Source organism: Vidua chalybeata, chromosome 17 (genome assembly GCF_026979565.1).
Source record: "Vidua chalybeata isolate OUT-0048 chromosome 17, bVidCha1 merged haplotype, whole genome shotgun sequence".
Taxonomy (NCBI): domain Eukaryota; kingdom Metazoa; phylum Chordata; class Aves; order Passeriformes; family Viduidae; genus Vidua; species Vidua chalybeata.
In genome coordinates, this window is record NC_071546.1 from 3,592,815 (window position 1) to 3,613,931 (window position 21,117).

Consider the following 21,117-nt stretch of genomic DNA (forward strand, 5'->3'; position numbering starts at 1 on the left):
TATAACAAGATACTTCAGAGCAGTTTTCCAGGTAAAAATCACAAACCCATAGAGAAGAATGAGATTTTCATTCATCTGTGGTGGAATATCTGTCTTTTCAGACCCACATTACTGAAATGTTTTCATAATCCAAGTACACAAATGAAAAAAAAGAAAAAGTTTGTTAATGTACCATTAAGAGAAATTGTACATATGGTTTTTAAGAATATTCCTCCTCAGATCATGTTAGTGGAATCCAGGGAGAGGCAGAAACAAAACCAGTATATCCAGGAAAATCTAATTTCAGTCCAGAATCCAGTGTCATCCTTTGCTTGGAATTCACTTCCTAGCTCTGCAAGGGCCTGCAGAGTGAATCAGGGTTTTCTCCAGAAGAATCTATGCATGGTCACTGATCCAGGAAGAGAATTCTGTGGTGCTTTCTCCAATTTTCCAAGGCATACTGAGAACAAGATAGCAAATTATCATCCACTTAATGTCCTTGGACTGGTGTTTAAGTGAATATAGGTGTGTGCATATACCCAGGCACTTTTTGCTTTTCCAAATCAGAGATGCTCAGAGCTGTCTTTAATCCTATTGAATGTTGCTCTAATCCTTTGTTTTGCTTCCCCAACAGATTTGATGTTGCATTCACACACTGAATTGCCCTGGTATCCCTTCATTGTTAACAAAATGCCTTGAATGACTCAGACTTGGAATAACAGCAGAATGTGGTGACTGCTGAAATTACTGATGTAAATGTTCTTTCTCAAATTTTTTTTTTTTTGTATTTCAGGTGATATTTGAATCTGTCTCTTTGAAAGGACACCCCGGGTACATAGCTGTGGATGAAGTCAGAGTCCTCGCCCATCCCTGCAGTGAGCACTCTTTATTTTTCTGACTGTACCAGCACGGTGTAGGCCACAGTTTGTAGTCTAAAGGAGAGATTTACCCAGTTGGGTCAGCACTAAAATGTCTTGTCTTCCTACCAAGACCTCTAAGGACAGTCAGCTGTGCTTAATTACCTACTTTTCAAGTTGTACAAAAGGCAAAGCTGCTCTTGGTTTATGGCCACTGGAATTCTCTCTTCTTTACTTGCTAATAAACTGATGGTTTTATTATTTCTTAATCTTATTGCTGAAGAAAACAATCTAAAAAGCTTCTCTTAATAACCAGTGTGGTTAACTTCTGAAAAGAACAACCAAACAAATAGTTTCAGTGTTTCCTTGGTAAGAGGCCTGTCCCAAAGTTTGGTTGGTTGCAACCTGTTAGACCTGCTCAGAGAGCTGTGAAGAGATTAAAAATTAATCTTGTTCAGACACTGCACTTATACAGGAGTAGAAACTAATGTAGGTTCATTACACTGTTCAAAGATGTTAGTGCTGCATTTCTTCTATTGCAGACACAACAATAAACTGAGATTTAATTACTTTTTTATGTTTAAAGAAGCATTGTGCCTCATTCTTTGAGTTTGAACTTGTTTGGTTCCTTTACCCACCTTCAGTGGGGCTTGAGGACTTTGGATATTTTATGGATGTAATGTACAGTTCCATGTAAAGACCTTTTTTAACAGCCCCTCTTTCTGGCTCATGGTTTCAGTAAGTCAGTGACAGCTGCTCACAAAAAATGATGGATCTTATAGATGGAGTGAAATCAACTGCTTTTGCTGTGATCAGAATGTCAAAGAACATCTGCCATTCAATGTGACAGACATGGTTCTGCTCAAGTTTAACAGGACATTTCTGATAACTGCAGTATGGTTAATTGCTGCTTAAGTAAATTATATTTGTATTTACCATGTGCTCATTGCTCAGGCCTTTGGGTGCATTTACTGCATTAAGGAATACTTACAGTCTGTATTAACCAGATGTTGCTGATAACTGGCAGCATCCAGACAGATCCCCAAATGGTCTGTGCCTTCCACAGCGTGTTGGGTGATTGCAGGTCCCTTCACTGGGAAAGAGGCCACTAAACAAACCATGGGGCAGAGCCTCAACAAGAAAATGATGGGATTTAAAGCAGTTAGGCAGGATGCTGTGTTGTGTCCCTACTTAATTAAGTAAACTGATTTTTAATCCATTTCTTCAAGTATATACAGGTCCTTGTCAAAATTAAATGCATTCTTGGTGACTCAAGCAACAAAATGTTTGAAACAGAGTTGGTTGTTTGGGTTTCTTTTTTTTTTTTTAATCTGTTTGCAACCCCCAGCATACAGAGCTCATTACAAGCTGCAAGTTCTCTGCAGTCTCTGTAAATGCTGCTCCTGTCTGGTTCCCAGTGCTGCTTTTGTTGTTCAGCAGTGTCAGTCACCAGGGTAAACATCACCCACGTGTTCCTTGTACAGCCTTTGCCCCTCAGATTCCTTTTACAATTGTTGTAAATCAAAATACGGGGACCATGAAGCTCCTGGTGACCCTGGAGGTTACTGAAATTATTGGTCTTATTTCTTCATTTCTGCTTTACCTTCACAGATGACAAAGGCAGTCAAACCAAAGTCAGCAAAAAGCAATGAAATTCCCCTAATGACACAGTAATACAGAAAAATAAATGTATTGCTGGTGCTGCCTCTTGTTTTTCTTTGTCCTGTGAAGCAATAAACTGGAATATCCATTTTCCTTATGCTAGAAGCTCATTGACTCTGTGTGCATGAGCCCTTAGCATCACAGCACAACCCAGGCTCCAGAAGCTGGGCAGACCCAAGGACCAGGATGCTGGCATTGGTGGGACTCTACACTTTGTAGCTGACTTACAGCTGTACAATTTAGGCACAAATATTAGAATTGTCCTGAAATACCGTGTAGAACGTTCTGAATGTCACCCAGAGGGAGTTTTCCAGTAAACCTTGATGCAACCCTGCTGCCAGAAAGCAGGATGGTACAGAGTCCCTGTCCTTCAGGAGCTGTCAGTGAGCTGTGTGTTGGATGGGGCACAGGAGCAGATAAAAACAGTTGACATGGTGTATGAACATGTGTTCTCTGTTCATATGTCAAACACTTGTACATCAAGTTTCAGCCATGCATAGCCACAGATGCCCACTTCCCTTTAAAGCTGTTTCCTCCAACAGAAGAGAGGTTATATTGTCCTCTGAAATTATGTGTTTCAGTGTCTAATCATACTAGAAAATGTGCAGATATTGTTGAAAAACACTGACCTTTTTAGGTGTAAGTTTTTACAGAGTATCATACTAAAATTTTTCAAATGATGCACAAATCTTTTTCTGAAGCACTGCAAGAAAATAGTTCATTTAAAGGTGTTGCATTTGCTGCTGTAATCTTGTTTATACTTTTAGTTAAATAGAGACCTAACTCAGTCTGATATTTAATCAAAAAGATAATCCTCTCATCTAGTTTCTTTGTGAAAAAAACTGATGTCTACATTTTTAATATCACTGTTTTAATTTTGAACTAATGCTGAATTTAGTGTCAGTGAAACATTGATATCAGTGATCTCAAACTAAACCAGTGATACAATACTGTCAGTTAAATGAATATCTCATTTAATATCTGATTTGATATTGATGATGCATTATTCTAAAGGTCTAGGACGTATTTGATAGTCAAGAAAAGAAAAAGAACAAAAGGCTCTTGTGAAAATGGGGTTTGGGTCAGTCATGCTTGACAAGCACAAAAGCATTTGACTTTTTTTGACCTTTTTAGAAACATCGTTTTCTGAAGAAAAGAGATGACTCAATTACTCTTTATAGCAGGCAATAAGAAATTGTGCCGCTGACCATGAACTTGTGATTTGATCCAAGTCTGTATTTTCAGAGATGCCAAAGCTCTCCAAGATCCCTCAGGCCACTCTCCCAGCTCCATCCCCACTTCTCCCTGCAAGGAGGAGTTAAACTCCCAAGGTGTTTATGGCTTTATTTTGCAAAGCCCCTTTGGCAGGGAGAGCTCCAAGGCTTTGTGAGCGTTTGGGTGGGTGCAGCACGGGTGGTTCCTGCCTGGCTCTACCCTTGCAACCCTCTGCCTCTTTTGTCAGGAAAAGCCCCGCATTTCCTGCGGCTGCAGAACGTGGAGGTGAACGTGGGGCAGAACGCCACCTTCCAGTGCATCGCCGGGGGGAAGTGGTCACAGCACGACAAGCTCTGGCTCCAGGTAAAGCAATGCCCTGCTGGGGTTTTGTTGTGTTTAATTTGGGGCTTTCTTTGCTTTTGCAAGTGAAATAAATAGGTAGAGAAAGATTAGGTGGTGAAGCAAATCTTTTCATTGAGATCCTTTGAAGAACTGCCATAACTCACTTATAGGTGAGAGTTTGAGGTGATAAAGCATGGAGTTAGGAGACAGAAAAAGGAAAAAAATTGCCAGTGACAGCAAAGTTCTGGTTTCAAGCAAATGCTCATGTACCTGTAAACACTCAACCACAAAGCGGGAGAGAGGGGAAGTGGAACAGTTCTCTTCTGCTTTATTATGCCATCTGTTTTCCTTTCACCCTCTAAAAATGTTCTCAGCCTGGAGTTAGTGATAATTGTTAAGAAGGAACTCTCCAAGGTCTGAAATTACTTACCTGGGTGGTTAAAATAGACAAACCCAGTCTGCGCCCAGTTCTTCTTGCTCCCAGTTTCCCTTGGCTGTGTTGACAGCAGATTTGGTCTTGTTCCTTTTAGTCACTCACTGAAAGACCAAATCATTCCCTCTCTGGATGTCTTATTTGCAGCCTACTGATCAAGCTTGTCTGGGTCCTGCTCTTCTAGTGGGTGCAGCAAAAACCTTGGGAATTCATTGTCAGTGCTAGAACTGGACGTGGAACAGACATCAACCCCAACATCAGCACATGGGGTGTGCATGTCCCAGTGAAGGACACAATAATTTGTCCTGCCCCTTGAATTTCTCTGATATGTAGACTCCCAGCATTGCCATTCCAGAAGCTTTTGAGTTCCTAAATGTTTAACTCCTAAACAGGAGGATTCTTGTTGCATGTATGCAAGGCCAACATAATTTGAAGAACACTAAAGCCAGTCCAAAAGTTTTATTCTCAGCTTGGAATGATGTGACTGAGGTTTGATCATCTCATAGTTATAACATCTAGGGTAGACAGGAAGGGCCTTTTTAGTCAAATAATTACCAGACTTCATCAAATTTTATAATTGACTTCAGGCATTTTAATAAAATTTAAAAATAACATTTTCAAATCTAGCTTAAATCAAGGAATTGGCTTATCTAATCATAAAAATTAAAAATAGTACTGGGAAAAAGGCTTAAGTTGGTGAGAAATGTAGTTGGCATTATACAAAAATGATTTTATATTCAGTAACTATGCTCTCATCACAGCTGTTCTTCTAAAAATTGCATTCTTAAATTTATTTACCTATGGTGTACGTCTAGCACCCACTGAGATATATTTTTTACTTATTTTATCTTTTTTTTTGTTCTTTCATTAAATTATTTTCCCAGTTACAATTAGATGTGTGTGAAAACAATTCTGACCTGCAGCAATATGAACCTTTTCCTGTGAGAAGCAGAGTTTGGGGAGGAAGGAATTGCTATTCTTAATGAAAACCTGCTTTCATTCTCTAAAACTGCAACATTTAATGAAAATAGCCTTGGAAACACCCCTAAAAACTGTCTAGTAGAAACTGCCAAAACAGCAATGTGCTTTCCTTTGAAATTCCTAATAAACTGGACAAATGAGCAAGTTGAGGTGTTTATAGTGTGGAGAACCATTTCTGGCTAATTCTTCGTCTGTCCCTTTTCCAGTTGGAAAAATGTGGTCTGGCATTGGTAGAGAGGTTTATTGGGGAATGCTGGATATACAAGGATGTCTGCTCATCCAACCAGTTTATTTAAATTGGTCCAGAATCAGAGTTTTGCATCTGGAAAGGCCAAATTTACAGAATCTGTTCATTTGTAGTGTTTTCCCAGGTGAACACAAAGCTTTCAGCTGTTGTATTTTCATATCCAAGCCAGGCCTCTAATTGCCCTGGGTGGAACTGCACAGTGGCAGGCAGAGCTGCCCCCCTGCAGCATTTGAAGGAACTAATCTTAAAATCATGGAATGTCCTGAGCTGGGAGGGACCCAGAGGATCACCCAGCCCAGCCCCATCCCTGCACAGACACCCCAACAACCCCACCCTGGGCACCCCTGGCAGCGCTGTGCCAACGCTCCTGGAGCTCTGGCAGCCTCAGGGCCGTGCCCATCCCCTGGGGAGCCTGGGCAGTGCCAGCACCCTCTGGGGAAGAGCCTTTCCCTGATCTCCTGAACCTTTCCCTGATCTCCTGAACCTTTACCTGATATCCAGCCTGAGCCTCCCCTGGCACAGCTCCAGCCATTCCCTGGGTCCTGTCCCTGTCACAGAGTTCCTACTCTGACTAAGCCAAGTGTCCTCAGTGTCCTGCCCCCCTCATATGGGTTCCCTTCCTGACACTTTACCCTCTTTGTCTCCTTAGAACACACCAAAAGCCCAGATATAGCTCAAATATTAAATAGAAATGAAAACCTAAATATATCATAGAATCACAGGTTTGGGTTGAAAGGGACCTTAAAGCTCACCTTGTGCTACCCCCTGCCATGGGCAGGGACACCTTTCACTGTCCCAGGCTGCTCCAAGCCCCATCCAACCTGGCCTTGGACACTGCCAGGGATCCAGGGGCAGCCAGAGCTGCTCTGGACACCCTGTGCCAGGGCCTCCCACCCTCACTTATTATAAGAAATTTTTAGGGCCCAGCTCACACAGCCTAGTGGATTTCCCGAGGGAATGGCTGAATTCTTCCCTTGAAAAGCTGTGCTGGTCCAAAACCTCTCCCAGCAAGGTCAACATGGAGCTCTGACCTACGTTAAGCACCCCAAGGAGCGACTTACACATGGATGCACCAATGCAGAACCTACCTGTCTCCATTATGGCATTATTTCTCTCTGCCTCTGCAGCAGTGGAACGGGAGGGACACAGCCCTGATGGTCACTCGAGTGGTCAACCACAGGCGGTTCTCGGCCACGGTCAGCGTGGCCGACACGTCGCAGCGCAGCATCAGCAAGTACCGCTGCGTCATCCGCTCCGACGGCGGCTCCGGCGTCTCCAACTACGCCGAGCTCATCGTCAAAGGTAGGAGCAAATGCTTTCATGCACAGGGAGTGTTTCCTCCTGGGGGATAACTGTCTATAAAAACTGGCATCCTGTTGGACCTTTGACGCTGTTGAGCTAGGGATGGGCGAAATGACTCGCACGATTTCAGAAGGCAAAATGAGCGTTTATTCAAAAGCACTTCTCTCTTTTATAGAGAACATCACGAACATTAATTCCACTGGTCTTAAGGTAAAAACATTTCACCTGATTGGTACACTGGACTTAGGTCAGTGTGGTAGAACAGATCTATAAACAATATGAATGGAAAGCAAGATAATAGATTGTTTACATTCCTCCCGGACTTTTTCCCAGGCTTAGCCTGGCAGAAATCTTTCTCTTTTTCTCTCTGACTGAACTGAGAATATCCACAGACCTTCTCTTGTTCGTGTTGAAATAAGGAAAAAGGGTGAAAGTGACTTGAGTTTAAGTCGGTGTTTTGGGTACTTGTATTTAAAGTTTGGACACAGCCCTCTTTGAAAAGTTTTGTAGTAAAATATGGTGGCTATGGAGACTTTTACTGTAGTCAGCTGAACAGTTTGGCTGTCAGTCAGCTTCACAAGCTGCTTTCCTTTCCAGTATTTTATCAGGCAGAAATAATCTTGTGGTGGAGCACTGTATGTCAGCAGAGACTGTTCAGGGCCGCTGGCAGTAAATGCTGGGATTGATTCTGCTGACGCCCTGAAGTCCAGAGTAGAAGCATCAGTAGTTCTTGAAGGGTGTTTGGATTTTAGCCATGTTAATTACCATGATTCAAGAGCCTGACTCATGCAAGAGGTGTCTTAATCTCACCTTCACAAGGTGGTGAAGTGCTATCCCCTATGCTGGGTTTCTCTTTATTTATTTTTTAAACCTACCTCGAGCTGCATCGCTGGAGTGCTCACTGACTCTTAGGTGGTGAGTTCAGAAGGTGGCTGAGTCGTTCCTGAGGTATTCTGTGTTTGGGGTGAGAGCAATTGGAAGTTTGGGTCTGCTCACAGGGTATAATTTACTCATCTAAATGCAGGGTATGAAAACAGCTGTAGAAATGAGATCAAGTTGTCCACTGTGCTGCTTTCTGCCAGCTGATCTGTCCTTTGATGATCAGATGCCTTTGTTATGCCTTGCAGTGTTGTGTGGTGCAGATGCTTGGACCACAGAGATCACAAGGAGAATGCTTATGCTGGATGCCAAGTGCTTTTAATTCCCACCCAGTGATCTTGTATCTTGCTCAAATCTGGGGGAATTAATTCACAATTAAAAGGGAATTGAGCTGCCAGGAGTGGCACACCTAGGATTGTACCACGGCTAAACAGAGGCAGCCTTCCAGAGCAAGCAGCTACCAGAGCATTCCAGGCTCTGTTAGGTGCCTGGAATTCACAGAATTCATAGAATGCCTTCAAGATCATCGAGTCCAACCCAGCCCCAACAGCTCAACTGAACCCTGGCACCCAGTGCCACATCCAGGCTTTGTTAAACACACCCAGGGATGGTGACTCCACCGCCTCCTAATATCCAGCCTGAATTTCCCTTGGTGCAGCTTGAGAATTTCATGTTTGTTGATACGAGCAGGGGAAAAAATAGAAGAATAAATTAAAATGAAGAATAGCTGGATGTCCAGCAGGAAAGATGCTGATGGCTTCATTGCTGGATTGCTCAGCAATGCACCCACCTGGAAGGAACTTTAACAGCATCAAATTGTTGTGGGAAGGTCCCATCCTGCTCCTCATCCCTGATTAGGAAGCAGGTGAGGTTAAGTGGCTCATTTGAGGTCAGTTTGGTGCCATCCTGTGACACACTGGGCTTCCAACCAGCCCAAGTAATTTTATTGTGAATAATAGCACATTTGTAATGCATGTGCACAGGCGGAAATGAAAGCAAATTGGAATTGTTTAATTCTGAAGAGATGATTATTGAATTGTAATAATGTACTTGAGTATACATTCAATTAGCCTGTAATTGAGGTTTTGCTCAGTTCATAGTCCTGCTCCTAAACCTGCTAAATCCAAGCTAAATCTCTGCTTCTCACATGCTTTCTCTTGATCAGAGGAACATAAAATCACAGGGTGTTTCTTCAACAAAGATTAAGATTTAAAAGTGTGTCTATGTAAGCTTTTTAATTGAAAGATCTGTTTGCTTCCCTATTCATAAGAAGTTTTATTGGAATATTTAGAACAGAAAGTAGTTTACATTTCTCAATATTGAATGAAAAAGTTTGGTAGATATCAAAACAGAGGTTTTACTTTGAAATCCGCATACTCCTAAACCCCAAATTGGGCAGTAAGTACCTGTTTCAGCAAATGGAACGATCAATGAAATTAAACACAACACCTTGATTGTCTGTGGGCACCTTCACTAAGAGCAATGTATTATTGAAAAGAAATTACTGGCAATTGAATACACAAGAATATAACAGTATTAGTTCCAAATTATTCTGGTATGTTTAGTGGCAGGAGATGCATTTGTAATCCTGTGAAAATGCTGTTCTCTAGGCAGCTATTTGCTGTATGTGCTAATGCTCCTCTGTCTTCTGGCTTGAATAAATGACAATACATTTATTCTTCTCTTTGCACCCTCCAATCATAATAGCCAGGCCAGAAAAACCTATCATTTCCATCTGCCCCCCTTGCCATCCTTTGGTGCTCCAGTGGAAATAGCTCTTCTCTATTTCTCCTCTCTTACTGGTGCACATATAGTAATTTAATACAATTTTGTACAGGGCAGTTTAAAAAGCCCCAGAGATTCTGTGTCTCGCTACACTGCTCACACCTGAATGGAACATTTCCTGCCTGTAATTTTCTTTTAAGTAAAAGCTGCATGGCAGTTACTTGTATTCTGAACAAAATGTAGGCCTTGTTGTATAAATGTTGTTTAAAATACTGTGGAAATTGGCTAGAATTTTATCATTTAAGGTTGTATTAATGCTGCTGTCCTTCCAGGACACTTGTCACATTAGGTAAGGCTGTGGATAACATTTTAAACTCTGTGAGGGTGTATGGAAGACTGTTTGCAGTTGGTTTTTTATTCCTTGGTCCCTTTCAGGGACTCTGGATGGCCAAATTAATCATTCAATATATGATAGGAATCTGTGCAGAGCTGATAAAGAGGGAATATTACAGCATCTATATCCTACTTTTATGAACCAGTTTTTCTGAGGTTTTCACTCTCTAGAAGCCTCTCAAAATGACTTTCCTGCTACCTATTGCTACGTTAACATAATTTTAAGGCTCCTGATATTTTTGTAGGGTCTGTTCTGCTACCACAGGGGTAGGAGGAGCCTGTTGAGCCTCGGCCCAGCCTCTCCACAGACCTCCAAAGGGATATTCTAGCTCTCTTCAATTTTGTCCTAGTTGATTTTCAAAGTGTTTGGCTGGAAAAATAACCTGCCTCTTACCTGAGAGGCTTTCTGTCATCACTGTGATATTTGGGGCAGCTCACTTTTGATTTTATCAGGCTTTTATCAGTCACAGTCACATGAGGATCTGATGCTGTGAGTGACACCAGAGGGAGAGGTGGGCTCCTTGTCAGAGTTGTTTACCATTCTCTCTCTGGGTCTTTTCTGGTGGGATGCTCATCACTGTAATTCCACCATCTGTTTATTAACTCACCAGTTACATGCTGAAATCTGCTCGAATGATTGAGCCTCTTCCTAAAAGCAGACACCAGAGTTTACAAAATAAAACTAACCCCAAACCACAAAACAAAGGAAAACAACATAGACAAAAGCACTAAACAATGAACTGAATCAAAAAAACCTGTCAAATTGTTGGAGTTGAGATACTCAGGTGTGGGAGACATGATAAATAATTTCCTATTAAAATAAATCCTGATATGGAAGCTTCTCCAGTATGAAATATGCTGTGAAAATTTCAGATTTACAGTTCTAAGACATACTCATCAAGGAAAAGCTCTACAGGTATTTTGCTGTCCCAGTATTTATTACTGGAACTGACTCCAGAATAGTTTCAGTTCAATATCCAACAGCAGGAAGTCCCACTAGGAGAAAGAATTTTCTGGAGCTTAAAAAGTCATAAGAAATGAAAACATATTTGTTCTTCAGCTGAGCCTATCTTGGGCTGGTTCTAGAAATGTCACATCAGGCTCTCCACTGATTTCCTTGCAAACACGAAGTTCAGTGTGGGTATGAAGTGTGTGATTCATATGTGTGTAACATCCTGTGGAATGTGTTCCTGGGATGAAGAGATAGTACCAAGTAATCATAGAGGAGACTCACTATCTCCAAAGTGCTTCACTTCCTATAGAGCTGTTCTGGAGAGATGTGATGAATATGAAAAGGACTCTTTAAATATTTTCTCTATTAGTTTCGTTTTTTGGGGTTTTTTTGTTGTTGTTGTTGTAGTTTTTTTTTTTTTTTTAATATATTTTCATGCCTGATACACAGATAATTCTATACCTGAGATATTCATACCAAACGTGCTCATTAAAACAGACACAAAACACATCCTTGCCATCATGGGGTAATATAACCTCTGCTGGTGATGCTCAATTTCCCATACTTCACCCAGGAGATGGGCTGTTGATATGAAAAGTAGGTTCTGTATTGGAACTGTCCTCTTTTGCCATCAGGGTGGCTGGAAGACCATGTCCCATGTCCTTAGAACTCTTTGGGAGACAAGCTCAGCTGTGGCACATCTGGTTTAGATTTTACTGTTAAAAAAAGCATTTTTTTCATGTGCATTAATAAGCAGCTGGCAGGTGTGAAGATTCCTATCTGAATTTATCAGGCTCATCCAGATCACAGAAGTTTCTGGGTACGTCTGAATTCATCTTCCTGAATTCTGCACATTAATCAAGGCCCTCAAAGTTCTAGCTTGTGAGCAGGAGCCAGTCCCTGGCTGGTGCTGCCAGCAGTGTCAGGACACTGATAATGAGGGTTCCCTCGGGCTGCCTGCTCTCTCTTTGCCTGTTTTCTCCCAGCTTACACAAGTACAGTCAGTGTTCAGTGCTCAGTGCTGTGACAAGCTGAGCACAGATCTGCTAAAACTCCTAATGATGCAGCTCCTCCGAGCACTACACCCGGAGTGGGAGGTGCATCCAGGCTCTTTGTGAGGGCTGTGCTGCCTGTGAAATATCTGAATGAGGGAGAGTGGCTCTGTCATTAATAGAGTGTCTGGAAAAGCCACTTCTTCCTTTATTTCTTTGCAGTCATAGCGGTGTAGGGAGTGTAACAATCCCTTCGCTGGCGCTGGCTGGTAATTACCTGAACTTGTCACTGCTCTCTTTAATTCAGTGCAGTTCAGTAGCAGTTGCTTTAGCTCAGTTTTAATCATGGGGTGGGTGTGTAGTAAGAAAGAGGCAAAGAGATTACAAACACTCACCAAGAGCTGTAACTCCAATTTCTCTTCTTTCCATCCAAATTAATATTCACTGCAATATCTCCAGTGAAGGAGATGGAAGACAAAGGTGTTGTAGTGTAGATTTTCAGTAGTATGAAACATGAGTCCTCTCAAAAGGAAGTATTTCCCTCTCCTTATGTTTAACTCCCAAAACAGAGCTGGGAAATGAAGCCATTTCCTTGAGAAGTGATAAATGTGCAGTTTATAGAAAGGATCCAGTTGTCAGCATTGCATCCAGTGCCACACAGACTCGCAGTAATGGTCCAGAATACGTTTTCCTGGTTTCTCTTGTTTATATTAATCAACAGGATGTAAACAAACATATTCAGGAAGAATACAAAGCAACAAGGGGTACAAGACAAGTTCATAAACTAATGGTGTATTATCAATTCAATCTATATTTTTCCCCAACTTTTTTGTTTTTCTTTTCAGCAGCCTTTTTGCTCCTATGTAAAATGAGCAGGGAGCGCTCAGGGTTTAAACTTGACCTTGTTTTTAATAACCTGGGAAATGATAATGGCTCTCCTATCACACCACTGAGTGTCTTGACTGAATGCATGCAAACCTTTTAGCTTCTAGTTAGAATTATTAAGGAGGTTTAAGGCAACTGCACAGGAATTAACTCAGGACTGTTGATGCTCAGAAAAGAACATAAAATTCCAAGAGCACAGCCCTGTGCCTTTGCTGCCTGGAAGTGTCCTTGCAGTGAATGACCACCAGATATGTGCCATTACCAAACAAACCTGACAGCTTTTCATTCTTTGTTCCTTTTTAAAGGACAGATTTTCATTCAAATTGATTATTAATGATGCTCATGTGACATTGAAATTCAAAATTACACTTTTTTTTTTTTTTTTGCTTATGACTGAACTTAAAGACTTAGCATGGAAGATGAGTCACATTCATTATTAATTCTCTTCTGCTCATCCTTCCTTTGCCTGCTTAATTGTAGGGAAGTTATTAATGGTCTTCTCCTGAAAAATAGGATCTAAAGCTGTTCCTAATTTATCCACCCTGTGGTTACAATGCTGTTAACTGCTTTCCATTCAAGAAAACTCCCTTGAAGTATCATTTGTCACCATTTGTGGATGTTGGTGAAGATTCTGGTATGGTTCAAGCAGATTTGGGCACTTTTTGGGTATTTATGGGATGTAATTGTTGAGCATGAGCTGTTATCTCAGCAGGGTAGGGATACCCCTTTCAAACCAAAATAGATTTCTTTTGCAGTGGAAAAAAAAAAAACACAAAAAAATTTTTACTTGATGTGAAATGCAAGCTAAGATGCACCAGATTTCTTAGTAAGAATGGATGACTGTTAGCATGAGAATCTTTAATAATAAACCTGCAAAAAAAAAAGGGTGTATTTGCAATACAGTGAGACCTGTAGATCCCATGTGTGTGGGACAAACCAATGAATTTCCAAAGAGAAAACTGTTTCTGTAGGTGCAAATACCTAAAGCCAATGTGGTTACTGGAACTTTTAAAATTTTTGCAGCACCAGATGCTAAAGAAGCTCAGATCCTGATCTCTTTCAGACATGCAGTATTTCCTCCAGCTAACAGGCTTTCTGCAAAATCCTGCATTTGCTGTAGGACACTCAAGTAAGAAGTTGAACATGACCTGTGGAAGGGACAACCTTTGCCCTGAGCCAGGTGCTGATGAATTCCCCAGCTCTCTTTGCTTTCATTTGAGCTTTCATTTTTTGCTGGCATCATCCTGTGAGTCTGCACAGTGCACAGTTGGGTTTCTTAGGATGTGTGAAACATGTGCCCAGTTTATTTTTATTGTTTTTAAACAAACTGCAAGGCAAGATATAAAACAGTTAGAATTATTTGTTGTTTCTTTTCATTGCCCTGACTTACTGAACTTAGCTTTCTTTTGTTTTGTACATCTTGGAGCATTTTGGATTGTGGTGAGGTTTAACCCTTCCTTAAACAATCTCTTCTTTTGGGTGCTCAGCCATCAGAGATTCCAGGTCTGGGTGCCACACACACTCTTCTCCCTCCTTCCAACACACCACTACACACTCTGCAAGGCTAAACTCCTCTGCTGGTTTAGAGGTTGGCATTTATAAGCTGAGCCTCTAATCCTGAAGTAAAAAAGGTTGAAGGTTCATGAGGAAGAAAATGATGGGAGCTCTGTAAACACTTGACTGATGGGGCTAAGGATACTGGCATTAAGGCAGCTCCAGAATCTTCTCAGCTTCCAATCTGGGAGCTGGCAGAAGGCTTTTGAAATGTGTGAGTGGTGCTGAATGGAGACCATTGCAGGAGTTTGTGTCAGGAATTCAGGTGAATGGGATTTTTAATGTTTGCATAGCATTTAGCTCTGAATGCTGGAGCTGAGCTGATTTGCTTTGTGAGCCAGGGTAACTGAACTCCAGGGAGCAGCTGATGTTGGTGATGTTTGCATTTGTCCTATCTGAATGAAGAGATTGAAGAGCCTGTTGCAGTGTTAAGGAAAGAATGATCACTTGGAAGTTAATTCACTGTTCAACACTGAGACTGTGAGACAAGGAAACAGCCAGAACTGCAGTTTGGAGTGGAGATGCTGCAGCCCTCCTTTTCCATCTCTACCCAACTGAAGGATGCTTCATTTTTCAAAGCAAATAATTTCCCAGCATCCATTCTAGCTGCAAGCTGATGAAATACCCTTCTCATAGAACCACCCCCTCAAACCTGTTGCACTGCTTTCCAGCTTTGCTCTGATGTGCTGATTTTCTGCCATGGTAAATACCTCCTCTGGTACTGGGAGACTGCTTCAGGTCACACCCTCCCCATCACCCCTGTCCAGCTGTGACTTTTAAAGGTGCTTAAATCTAGGACCAGAAACCTGCTGAACAACAGGGCGATAGTTACAGCAAGCCCTGCAACTATTTTATGAATTGAGCTAGGAATTTGAGAAGAAAAACCCATAATATGATGTTTCCTTGCTCCCAAAAGTCCACAATGCCTATTGAACAGCTGCACTATTACACCTTCAAGGTGAGCAGGAATGGTTTCAAACTAAAAGAGATGATATTTAGATTAGATGAAATTCTTTACTCAGAGTGTGCTGAGGCCCTGGCACAGGGTGCTCAGAGCAGCTGTGGCTGCCCCTGGATCCCTGGCAGTGCCCAAGGCCAGGCTGGACGGGGCTTGGAGCAGCCTGGGATGGTGGAAGGTGTCCCTGCCATGGCAGGGGGTTGGAGTGAGGTGAATTTTAAGGTCCTTTCCAACCCAAACCATGTTGTGATTCTGTGGTTGTACTCTGCTCTGGTGCCAAGGTACACAAAACCCCTGTCTAAAGAAATTATTCCAGTCCTCTTCTGTTTATTCTTTACAGATTTCTCTCCAGTGCATCTCTTGCCTCTCTCTCTTTCTCAGCAGGAAACTTTCCATCAGTGCTTGTTTGCATGTGAGGAAGATGCAAATAGCTGCAAGACTTGGGCTCTCTCTGTTTGGATCCCATAAATCAGACTTTGCATATGCTTTACTGTCCTATTTATTACCCTGAAGCTACTACTGACTTACATGACAGACTACAACTTACAGACTGTTTGTTCCCTCAGCAGGGCACAGACACAAATTAAAATGGAAGAGGTTTGGATTACTTGCTTCTACAATTTTCTCTTTTCTTTCCTTCACTTTACACAAAACCTCCTTTTGCTGCTGCTGCTGCTCATGACTTTTTGACTGACCCTTGTGAGCACTGCTGACCATATCCTGCTGCCTTTTGATCAGCAAAGTGGCATTACTGAGTCTTCTGACCCAGATTTCTCATCAAATAGTGATTTACCAATACTTCCCATGATTCTGAGGTTGAAACTCCAAATACAAACACTTCTGTGCTTGCTCTTACATTGTTTACTCCCACCTCCCTTTTACTTAACCTTGCTTATATCCTACTTGAGGAGCCTTGCAGAAAATTTGTTTTTCACTTGTGTCAAGAATATGGTGCTTCAAGGATGACTCAGAATTTTGGTACATTGATTTTTTTGCCTTTTGGTGAGGCCATTCAGAGCATGCAGCACTCACTCTGATCGTGAAAGGTTTTATGCTCATTGCTGTAGTCACAAACTGAACTGCTCTTGAGAATTGAAGTCTTGTCATAAACAAGCATTTTATAGAAAATTATATATATATATAACCACCAGGATTCCTTAAGACTGTTTCATTAATTTCTCTTGCAGGATTTAAAATGGAATAATAAGGAAAAATACTTTTTTTGTCTCCAAGATAGAACTTTTTCCCCACATGCTTGGTCCTCTCAAAGCTCGTCCAGTGGAATTTGATTCAGCAATAGCTGAGGCTGCATTTAGTCAAGGAGACTAAGGAAAATCATTCTGGTATTGAATTATCCTCAAATTCACCATAATGTCTTTATATCTCATCTTTATGGAATCACAGTACTGTTATAGTCTTTAGAGTGAGATTATTGGTGTTTCCTGAGCAAAAAGGGAATTTTAATATCCTTCATTAGAGCTGTGATAGTTTCAATAAGGACTAAACTATTCTCTCTTCCAGGATTTACTTTCAGCAGAGAGGATGAGAATTTTTTGTGTGGCTCAGCCCCAGGTGTAGCAGTTCTACACTCATAAGGAAGTTTTATTATTTTTCATATATCTCACTTCAATTACAGCTGCCATGACAGGAAGAAAAAAATGTTTAATCTCATTCGACATTTTGTAAAATGCAGGCCACAGAATTCACAAGTCATTCTTGCATCATGAGCACTACTGTATAAATAAAGCAGAAGAGTCTTCAAAAAAGATTGTGATTGAAAGGTTTTAAATTATAGAAAATCTCACCAACCTTAGATAAGCTCTTTAAATACTTAATTATCTTCCCTGTGTAGCATCTATACCTTATTTGAGTGGGATATTTCCAGCTTTTGCAGCTAACAGATCTTAAGCCTTTCTTCTAAATATAATCAGTCTTGCAGTATTGAATGTGAACCCGTATTGATCACAATCTTGCCTTTGTTTGGTTAATTTATGTGTCTTAAGTATCTTTACAAGGTCCCTTGTTCTGTTGAAGAACTGCTGTCAGTTCTGGGGAAAATTTATCATTCTGGACTCCCGGGTATTTTTGTGAAATATTTTCTTTTGTTTCCACAATGAACATGTTTCCTTACCAGGTTTGCTCACTTTCTTGCTGTGGAATGGGGAAACCTTTAAGCACATGGCTTTTATTAATATTTCTTTCCCCAATCCTAACACAAACCTCTTCAGCAGAGACAGGGAAAGGCACTTTAAACATGTTTATGAACTTGTTCCACGAGCAGTGTTTCATGTGACAAGAGATCATTGCCTACATGGTGAACTTCTGCATCAAACAGTAACAAATACAACACAAATTATTGAGAGAGTATCCTGGAGACCTCACAATAACTAATGGAGACTTGATGGCAGTCACTAGTTTTCAGTTCAGGTGTGGTTAAACGTAACATTAGTTTTAATCAAACAGCCTTTTGGTGTCAGTCCCAGAAAGAAATCCCTTGAGTCCACCCCAGAAGGGATTTCTGTGCCACAGAAAAGCTTTCACAGCTGGGACATGCAGGATTGTTGTGTGTGCTCTTTTGGCAGCAGCTCTCTCCACAGAGAGCAGGCACAGACTTTCCCAGGCATTGTCCTGGGGAAGGCTGTGAGAAGATCAGAGAAAAGAATGAGAAACAATTCTTATCTCCACTTGCTGCACCTGCTGTTGTGAACATGTGGAATGTGTTGTGGAGATTTGTTTACCAAAGGGTGATTTCTTAATTGGACACTGGTGATGGTGTTTGGATTGATTGACCAATTAGGTCAAAGCTGTATCAGACTGGCTGTAAGGGTTACTGAATTTCTTAATAGTATAATATAATATAAGATGATATAATAAAGCAATTGATTGGCCTTCTGCAATCATGGAGTCAATGCTAATTATGACCCAGCTGGGGGCCTGTGGTGACATGCTCTTGCACCACATTTCTAACCCTGCACACCATGAAGGCTGAACTTGTTCCACAGCACCAAAATGTGTTCCCTGGCATGCTGAATTTTGGGTATTTTGAGGGAATATGGGCACTCCTGCTCCACCTGCTGTCCCAAGGCTCTGGATCTGTGCATGAGTGCCTTGGGGATCCTGTGTTGTTCTGTCAACACAACTGTCCAGCAAGAATGTGAGCAGAAGGAGGGATGAAGGGATATTGTGTGTGACCTCGTTGTTCTGAGAGCTCTGAGCTCCAGCACTGTCACCTTCATTCTCAGCTCCACAGCAAGTGTTGTGGAGTTCAGGAATTCATCCACGAGGTGAAACTCCCAGATTTCTAGTGGGATTGTAGTAATTTTTTTTTTCAGAATTCCTTCTGTTTCCATGTTTATGTCTTTTAACTCTGACAGGAATAAAGCACAGAAAGTATTTTGAGATCTGGCAACCAGACTGTCCCCAGCAGAGAGCTGAGCTGGTAGTTTGGCCATTATACATATTCTTTTGGAGTAAATGAGTCTCAGATTTTGTTTGGTGCTGTCTCTCCCACCCTTTTCCTTTTCTTTTTTTCAGGAATAATGAATGGTAGTTTCAATCCTCCTCAGCTTCTTGCAGGCTCTGGAATGCTTTTTGTGAAATACCAGCACCTATCACCCATCATTGCAGCTCTCAGGGTGAACAGCAGACTGTGCAGCATATTGGAATTTCTAGCATTTATTACTGCCTCAAAATGCATTTTGTGAAAAAAGAAAGAATGGATTTTTGGTGTAATACTGTGGAGTCTCTCCAAAGGAACAGCCTAGATCAAGAAGTATGTTTAAAGGCTGAGTTTTAAACTGGAAATAAACAGAGATACAGCCCAGGAGAGGGAAAGCTGGAAGGAGTGTTGTGGTCTGCAGGGTATTGTGAAACTCTCTGTACCATAAAAACCTGAAATAAAAAGAGAAGTATTGAGTGGTAAAGAAAGATTCACCTTAACTGGTTATCAGGCACTTCTGGAGGCTCTGCCTGCTATATCTGAGACATTCGATTACTAGAGCTGGTTGTACTACTATTGCTGACTTTTTATGGGAGGTGTGGGGGATTTTTGAACCAAATCCTGAAGTTTGCTTCATCCCTGTTTTTTTTCATGTGGGCAGAGAGAGGGAGGGCTCCAAGCCAGAGTGATCCCCTCTGGTTAACATCTTGTGGTTTTGTTTGGTTTGGTTGGGGTTTTTTTTACATCCAGAATTTACTGATGCTTAGCAAAGGCTCTGTTTTTATAATTTAAGTTTTATTTTTATTTCTTACATCTCAATAGGTTGCCAGCCTTAGCTGTGCGTTGATTTTTTTTTTCTGTCAAGTTTGCCTTGATCATTTGGGGTAAGTGAGCCTGCAACCTGACCTTAAACGTGAGGGCTTTTCTGTGGCTCACAGTGCTTGAGACAGAGCCTCCCTGGTTGTTCCAGCTAGAAGATAATCAGATGGAGTGAAACTGGGAGGGGGAAGAGCTGAACAGATGTATTTACTTGGAAAATACAACTTAGAGCTCACCATCCCAGCTGGCATATGAGTAGACATATGTAAACCACGGAGTGTCTGTGACCTCTAAGCACATGCAAAACACCCCAGAATATTTTTACACTGTGTGCTCATAGGATTTGCTTAATTTTCTAAAGTCTAAGGAGCCTCAGAGCCATCTTTACTCTGTGGTAGCTCAACTTACTTTAGGAACCTGCATTTTAGTCCTGGGATTTTTGGGGTGGGGGATGTTGTGGAGGTTTAGCAGAGTTATATTTCTGCTTCAAAAGCAGGAATCAGTGGCAGGGATGGATCTGATTTATCTGAGCAGGAAAAAATAAACGATATAAACGTATATCAGCAATGGACTTGCTACTTAACTGAGCATGCCTTCCACAACGATGCTGCCAGGAACTACAGGAAAATAAACTTTCTAACACAAAGCATGACCTGAATACCACGTGAGAGCATGAAGAAACATCCTCCTGAAGTTCATCCTGTGCAGCTGGGGAGGTGTTCTAATGAAAGCTATTTTGAGTGGCTGTGTACAGTAAATTAGCAGCCTCCTGTATTTACTGCACTCAGTGGTATGTACTCTACTGCTTGCTTGAAAAGCTGTAAAAAAGAGAGGATTCTGTCTTGGGTAAAAGTATTGTAGGTATTTGTGTCAGCTCTGAGATTTTTATAGGCACCTGTTCCTTGCCTTTCTCATTAGCTGCTCTCCAGGGCAGCAATTGGAGTGACAGCTATAATGTTATCCACTCACAGACACCTCTGCCCACATCAAAATGTTTTGCTGCAGGTGAGGTGATAATTTTCCTTGCATCAATCAAACTTCTGTCAGTAAGATCAGACAAATGGCCTTCTGGTTCCTGCAGCATATATTTATCCTGTTTTCAATCTGAACAGGAGAAAATACAGTAGGTAATTCTGGTGGAAGGGAATGGAGGAAATGACTAATAATTGGCCAGTAAGACACTTGCATTGATAGGGTTATTCCACAGTAGTGGAGGTTTATTTGCAATTCCAGCAGTGTGAGTCCTTGGATGGAGGCTGCACTATTGATACCTGTGGCTTTATATGTGTTTTTGCAGAAAGCAGAAGAGGAAAGGCAGTTTATTTCAAAATTTTACGTTAATATAGTATGTAAAATATGTATATTTTTAAATTTGTTTCTTCATTAGGTTAGAGTCTCTACCATGTACTTTCTCTTACCATTTGTGTCAATTAACCAAACCAATGTTCCAGGCACTTGTGTCACAAACCAAGAGCAAAAAGAAGTTCAGCTTGTTGTTGGATG

At 41.3% G+C, this 21,117-nt stretch overlaps 1 protein-coding gene across 1 annotated transcript in view; it reads left to right on the forward strand.

Annotated features, from left to right (window-relative positions):
* The window catches only part of PTPRT (protein tyrosine phosphatase receptor type T), a 442,398-nt gene that overhangs the window by 170,804 nt on the left and 250,477 nt on the right, over positions 1 to 21,117 (forward strand). Inside the window, exons 4-6 of the mRNA XM_053958427.1 lie at positions 773 to 854; positions 3,961 to 4,076; positions 6,844 to 7,018. Of these exons, the coding sequence (XP_053814402.1) occupies positions 773 to 854; positions 3,961 to 4,076; positions 6,844 to 7,018 (373 nt within the window). The remainder of the gene's footprint in view (positions 1 to 772; positions 855 to 3,960; positions 4,077 to 6,843; positions 7,019 to 21,117) is intronic.